General features: G+C 31.7%; 1 protein-coding gene across 1 annotated transcript; it reads right to left on the bottom strand.

Moving 5' to 3' along the window:
- Nucleotides 1–1,033: 1,033 nt before the first annotated feature.
- Nucleotides 1,034–5,148, bottom strand: LOC107823082 (RPM1-interacting protein 4-like). Its single transcript, XM_016649678.2, has 4 exons — nucleotides 5,089–5,148; nucleotides 3,861–4,244; nucleotides 1,982–2,170; nucleotides 1,034–1,206 (listed from the first exon to the last, which is right to left on the bottom strand). The coding sequence occupies exons 1-4, from the start codon at nucleotides 5,092–5,094 to the stop codon at nucleotides 1,186–1,188; spliced, it is 600 nt and encodes a 199-aa protein (XP_016505164.1). The 5' UTR covers nucleotides 5,095–5,148; the 3' UTR covers nucleotides 1,034–1,185.
- Nucleotides 5,149–7,639: the final 2,491 nt, after the last annotated feature.

Raw genomic sequence — 7,639 nt, 5'->3', positions numbered from 1 at the left:
CCATTAGTATCATGTTGTTATAAATACATGTCCATTTTATTCTTTTTAGTATGACTATGATTTGGCCATTTCTTTTTTTCCTTTTTATTTCCTTTCAAGAGAAAGTGTCTTGTGTTTTTGAGAGTTAAATTCTAGTTTTAAAATTTTTCACATATAGAATAACGTCTGATGGTTCGGGCACATTCAGAGGAGGAACACTGATGCACCAGTGAGGAGGTGTGAGCGACTGGCGGTGGTGGGCACGAGGAGAGGTAGAGGGAGGCCTAAGAAGTATTGGGGGAGGTGATCAGGCAGGACATGACACGACTTAGGATTTCCGAGGACATGATCCTTGACAGGGAATTGTGGAGATCGAGCATTAAGGTTGTAGGTTAGAGGGTAGTTTGTGAATATTAATACATCGCACTAGAGTGAGACTAACCATTTAGGAGTTAGTCTTAGGATGCTACTGATCAGCTACTGATGCAGCGCTATATCTGTTGGATATTCGTATACCTTACATCCTTTTCTCCATCATTTTCGTATTTCCTATATTTCTTATATTGTTGTTATTTTTATTTTATGTTATGTATTATATGTTTTATTATGAGTCTATTGATAGTACTAATATATTGTCTCTTGTTGCTCTCTTGAGCCGAGGGTCTCCTGGAAACAACTTCTCTGCCCCTCGGGGTAGGGGTAAGGTCTGCGTACATATTACCCTCCCCAGACTCCACTTGTGGGATTATACTGAGATGTTGTTGTTGTTGTTGTTATATAGTGAATATTAAAAACTCAGTCAATACGACTTTCATCAATTCGATAACGCTAGGTTGTATAGTTTATTTGCATTGAGTTTAATATAATTTATTTGCAATGAGTTTAAGTTATATGGTCCGTCAATATCTCGATATATTAATGTCCATGGACCCCTTCCTTTCTGTTGTTGTCAGCGTTTGCTTTCAAATGGGCCTTACGCGACGCGAATCCAGATTAGTCGGATTCTAATGCGGATAACGAATACCGAAATTATCAGTAGAAATAAATATACATATACCATGTTTTTTATCAACAAAGATGCATTAATAAAATTTGAGTGAAATGTAACCAATATTTTTTCCACAAGAAACATTAATACAAAATTCTTCAGCCATAGAGTGAGAGGAATGGGAGCAAAATTATCATTAGACTTGAGAATGTAGATGTTCAAAAGAGGCAGCAAAACATCTGCAAAATAGTAGAAAATAAGAAAAATCAGAAAACCAAATAATATGTAGGAATGCCTAAAGAATGAGTGTGAATCCATTTTAACTATAGGTAAAGTTACTAAATTTATATAATTTCTTATTTCATTTTTGTCAATGGCACACATGTAGATGAGTCAACTTTTGTGATAGAAATAACATTACGTCATGCAGTTGCTAATAAAGAAATCTTGAATGACGATAAACAGACAACAAAGAAAACCTGCCTTCGCAAATGCGAAGACACCCAGCTCAGCCCCTTTATCGGAAATGCGATCCTGTGACCGCAAATGCGAGCCTGACCTTGCAAATACGAGATATGCAACTGGACACCAACAACTGTTGGACGCCAACAGTAGCAAACCCATCCGTAACACACTCAAAACTCACCCGAGCCCCTCGGGCTCCATACCGAACATGCACCCGAGTGTAATAACATCCTACAAACTTCCTCGCTATCTCAAATCATCAAAATAACATCAAATAACAAGAATCGATGATCAAAACTCAAGAATTTCAACTTTAAAGATCATTTTCACCAATTCTCACATGACGCGCCAAAATGCGCTCGGATCATCCCAGACTCCAAACAACCATGCGTGCAAGTCCAAAAATATCATACAAGATCTTGATTTAAGCGAGCGGGTGTGGAGTACCACTACATCCACTACTATATATAGTTCGAGTCGAAAACAATTATCGTCTGTTTTCCATATAGATCTGCTCTTTTTTCTTAAAATCTCGAAAATGAGACATACCTTTGATTTAGCATTAGTTTTATGTGAGGAAGGCATGTTTGGTTGTGGCTGCACAATAGGGAACTTAGCAGCTGCTATTTGCTTTTCCTCTTTTACTTTGTTGAAAATTACTGTAAATCCTTCTCCAGATTTGGGATCTTTCTCATCCCATGCTCCAAATTTTGGTACTGATGCTGATGAATAATAAGACTGTCGGGAAAAAAAATCAAAAATAGCCAAATTTACAATTGTTAATTAAAAAATAATCACAGTTTCAAAAGTAATCAAATTTAGTCACTTTTTCATGTAAAGATAAAATCTTAACAAAAATACCCTTAAAAATCTGGAAATATTCCAGCATAATATGCTAGAGCTCGAATTTTTTACATATGAATTTTCTAGCATAATGTGCTGGAATTTCATTATGTGCTGGAGTTCCAACATAATATACGGTAAGTTTATATGCAAGAGCTCCAAATTTTGGTACTGACGCGGATGAATAATAAGACTGTAGGGTTCAATTAGAGACATATTTCTTGACCACTCAGAAATTTACAATATCTATAGGAAATTAAGCTTTAATGCGCCTATAAAATAACAAAAAAAAAAACGTTTTATTCAGTGCACACACAAAAATAGTTCAGGAGGTAGTCAAGAAGAAAATAAATCAGTTGCGCACTGATTAAAATATGTCAAGTTTATAAGGGTCTCGAGATATTCTGCCTTTACTTTGATTAAATACAATCAAAGATATAAAAATAGGATATTAGATTCAAAAGAGAAGAACCCCTCCTATTGAAGTAGGAGTACGGTGGTGGCAAAATGGTCAAAAGAAAACAGTTAAACACTCATATTATCTATTAAAAAATGGGTTGAATAATGAACTTTTTAAAAACGGGTCAAATATGGATAAGAACCATATTATCCATTTAGAAAATGATTAACCAATGTTAACCAATGCGTTTAACTTTTACATTTGTAAAGCCTCAAATCGGAGGTTCTCAAGTTTGGGATACTAGGAATTCTCCCAAAAGTGATCATATTCAAGAAGTTATGGATAATATGGGTAATTTATCCGTATTAAATATGGGTTGAGTCAGATAATTTATCCGTTTTTCATTATCCATTTTGACACAAACCATATCCGACCCGACCCGCCAGTTTGCTATTCCTAGGTGTAAATATCGAGTGCAAGTAGGTTTTTGCCTTGAAAAAGACTTCATTTTAGCAGCGGGACATGAAATAATATAAACTTTGGCTCTCAATAAGATGTTTATAATAGAGTTTCTCTTATTCGTATTAACAGCTACTCTAGGGGAATGTTTTTATGTTGTGCTAATGATTTAATAACTATCTTTGTAGCCCCAGAATATTTTAGTTTATACTCCTCCACAAGGTAGGGGTAAAATCTGTGTACCAATTACCTTCCTCATGCCCAGAGGCGGATCCAGAATTTTAAGCTTATGAGTTCCTATAACAATCTCAAGTTAATCTACATGAAGACTGGACCAACGTACTGGGTTCCAAACTAAATATTCTTATACGTTTAGTGAATTTTTTAGTATAAATACAGAATTTATGTAAAAATTACTGGATTCACGGGAACCCGTACCCTTTGCTCTACATCCGCCCCTGCATCTATGATATATTACTTCTTGCATGTTCTTACAGTGTTGTTACAGAATTTTATACTAAGAATAACACTAGACAAAGTTTTAATTCAAAGATATTGTATGATCCTCACCCCCAAAATGATGATTCTAAAGCTCTAACCAAACATTTAAAGAGACTATTGTCACTACATAAAAATTATTGCACGTTCAAAGCAGAGTATATCATTCAGTGTTTTCTAAAGAGACAATAAATTTAAATTTAGACAATCAAAGAGAGAAGAACTTACAAGATCATCAGATGGATTTCTGCTATTTTTCAGTCTATTAGGACTAGGTGGAACGAATATATTGCCGCGATCATTCTTATTCTTCTTAGCATCAGATATTCTGCGACAGACAGTTGGTTGGTTAACTGAACTTACAAGATTATCAGAAAGATTTCTGCGATGACCATAATTGTACTGAGGCGTTTCGACTAAAGGAGTTCTCGCAGGAGAAACATTAATACTAGCATCTTCATATCCTCTATATGCAAAAACCTCTGGATTCTCCTCAGGATCATTTGGATTTATCATCTTACCGCCTTTTCCTTTGCGCGCATTCTCAAAATAGGCTGTGTATGGCACGTTGTCACCATCCCAGTTTCCGAACTTAGGAACATGTGATACGTGCTGCAACGAGTATACAACAACGCTTCAATATTAAGCAAGTTGAGGTCGGTTGTATGAGTCATCATTGAACATGTCGCTCCATTAAAGTTTTATGTATTTTCTACTGGAATATAAATCATTGACATGACTAAAAGACTCATTGCATATATAGGACTTACAACTTATTTTGGATGGTTGTTATGTATCGTTTCATAATGTGTCGTATTGTACTGTATCGTTTTGATGTGTACAATGTTAGGATATATTGTATTGTTTGCAGTTATTTCATGATGTCATGAACCCACAATATGAAGAATAAACTTGCAATATTATATATATAAAAAAAGTAAGGTACGAGGTAATATTATTAAATAAAAATGGTAGGGTAAATGATAAAATATGATTATTCAATAATAAAAAAAGGCAAGATGAGAGGAAAAAATAAGGTAACAACGCGACCACACCAAATCGATCGTTCTATAAAGTGATACTTTTGGTCGTTACGTATCGATCGATTTAACGATACAATATAATAAAATTTAAGTAACAATAAAAAAAATTATATTTAAAGTAACAATACGATACAATACAATAGTTAACAATCATTCAAAAAAGTTGTTAAAGTAAATATACTAACACGACTAAAATTTAATCCCTAAGCTTTTGTTCCCTGAGAAACAACTTTGAATTTGTTCTTTAATCACATACTAATATCTTAATCTACAAAATAAGAAGATTCCTAAGATTTTTAACATCCAAAATCTATGATTTCAACAGCACCTTTGCCTTGTAAGGAAGTCATAATGAAGAATAACAAGCTAATTAAGGTGCAAAAACCAGAAATTGAAGAGAAAATATTACTTACAGCCATTAATGATTTTGGGATTCTTCTTCTTGTTATTGAGTTCTTCCATTGAACAATAACTAATTGTGTATTAAGCAAACTCAAGATTTGAAGTGGGACCAATTTAAATGTATTTTCTTTAATTTTATCGAATATCCCAATGAAATTTGGACCGGCTAGGCAACTATAGAAAAAGTCTCAATGGTTATAACTATTTGTTTCCATTGAATAAAACCAAACAATTTTTCCCATCGGAGGCAAAAAGCTAGCTTATTTTTTTGTTATCTGTACAAGCTGTTAGTAATTTGTATTTGTAAAACAATTTTGGAGAAAATAAAATAACATAAACAGAAATGTAAACGAAATAACAAAAACTAATTCGAGCCCACTGAATTCACAGTGTTTTCTTAAGGAATTTAATCTCCTCCTAGTACCCAAGGTTATGGATTATTTTCTCTCAGGATAGAACGAATTACACACTGGTGTAGTGGTACTTCAAACCCCAGTTTTTCAGCGAACACAAAATTCGGTAGCAAATCACACTTACTGTTGCTTTGTTTGATGTTAAAAGTATGCAGAAGAAGGAGGAGAAACTCAGAAAAGCGTATGGAAATTCTAAGCAGAATAAACTTGTATTTATAGCCAAAGTTGGGCTGAAATCTGAAGAGGTGCAACTCTTCAGAATGGCTGTTTATGCAAAACGGCCACATCATAAATGTCATAACACAAATGGCTATTTACTCAACAATAAAGATGGAAAATTATAGAGGATAGTTTAATTTTCAGTTACACAACTGAAAAACGGATTGGAAGATTTAATATTAATATTTATTTTACTATTAATATTCTGCTATTAAAACAAATATTTAATAATATTTCTGTTAATATTTTACTATTAACAAATAAATTTAGTCCAAAAAATCCGAAGCTGAAGTCGAGCGACGACGACGCTGCGAGGCTTGCCTTCTTCTCAACTCTTTAAGAATTAGAAGAAGAGCATTTGCTTATATACCCATGAAAAACCTCTTCCTCTTCCAATGTAGGATAATTTCCCTTTGTCAAGGGGGGAAACTTAAAATTTCACTCAAAAATTTCATTTCCCCCAATTTCTCATTCACCCTCTTTTAAGTATTTAATCTATACTATATTAAAAGCACGAAGGCCCTTAGCGAAATGTCGTTCGCCTTTTTTACCCTTTAAAAATTAATTTTGCACTAGACAAAATAGTCATTTAACTCATTTTTCTAATATTTAGGACTTGAAAATTAATTACTATATTTTAAGTATTAAATCATTCCTTATTTAAATTGGGTAGAAAATCCTAAAATTTAGGACTTTAAAATCAATTTAACTTTTACCTTATATTAATCACTTAAAAACAAAAACACCAACGTTTCCTTTCATTAACAAGAGATATATTACCTATTATATATTTTCTTAATTCTACAATATCAGTAAAATACTACTACCAATGAATTAATATTTTCCTAGAATAGACTATTGGAACTTAAAACTAACGGTTTTTTTTTTGTCTCAATTATAAATAAACAAAAACTGTAGTCCTTGGAGTATGTGTCAAGTAGTATAAGAAATAATTTATTGAATAGTCAATTAATTATTTCTTAATATTTAACAGTTAAATGAATTAAAATTTTACGCATTAAAATCTTTCTTATTTGAATTATGCAGAAAGTTCTACCATTTACAACTTTAAAACTGTTTAGAGTTTACTTTATACAAATCTATGTTTAGGAGTTTAAAATTAATTAAATTTTACTTATTAATTTTTTTCTTATTTAAATTATGTAAAAAGTCCAAAACCTTTAAAAATATTAAGAGTTATTTTTATGTAAATCTTACACTTAAAAACTTATACTATATTAAAAGCACAAAGGCCCTTGGCGAAATGTGTTCGTCTTTTTTACCCTTTTAAAATTAGAGTTCACCCTAGACAAAAAAGTTATTTAATTATCTCCATAAGATTTAGGACCTTTAAATTAACTAATTTTTTTTAATAATTTAAAATAAACTATATAACCATATTCTATTTACCAACACCATATCTTTTAGACAAGATAATTACCTTCGTTGTCTTTTAATTTTGATACAAAGTTAGAAAGATTCTAAGTCTATATGAACGAATACTATGTATCTTGATTACAAAAAACAAATATTACCACCATGTAAGAAATAGATATATAGATTTCAAGGGGGAAAAAAGACTCAATCCGAGAAAAAAATCAGAACATATTTTAAATCTTTAAATCTCTTTGTTATATAAAAATAATTTATTTTCTACATAAAATATTTATTTTAGAATGTTGACAAATTAAATTAGGTTTTATTTATTATTCTTCATGGAAATGGAAAACTAATTATACTTACTTATAATCTATAGTCGTGATAAATATTGTTTACTAAACCTTCCTCTACATTAGAAAAATCAATTCTTTAAATGTATAATTCTCTACTATATACCACGTATTTTTTATATTTGGCAAGTTTTTTAAATTTGTAATATCTTTTGTTATAAAAAGTAGCTTACCTTCAATTTTCTACATAAAATATTTGT

Source organism: Nicotiana tabacum, chromosome 13 (assembly GCF_000715075.1).
Source record: "Nicotiana tabacum cultivar K326 chromosome 13, ASM71507v2, whole genome shotgun sequence".
In the NCBI taxonomy this organism is placed as follows: Eukaryota; Viridiplantae; Streptophyta; class Magnoliopsida; order Solanales; family Solanaceae; genus Nicotiana; species Nicotiana tabacum.
Note: the sequence above shows the minus strand (reverse complement) of the source record. Positions and strands in the feature narration are given on the sequence as shown.

What these genes read in the sequence shown, in the direction of transcription:
- LOC107823082 (XM_016649678.2), bottom strand. An exon ending in GAAATCCATCTGATGATCTT is followed by an intron (nt 2,171 to 3,860) that starts GTAAGTTCTTCT and finishes TTTTCCCGACAG; the next exon opens with TCTTATTATTCATCAGCATC. An exon ending in AAACTAATGCTAAATCAAAG is followed by an intron (nt 1,207 to 1,981) that starts GTATGTCTCATT and finishes ACTATTTTGCAG; the next exon opens with ATGTTTTGCTGCCTCTTTTG.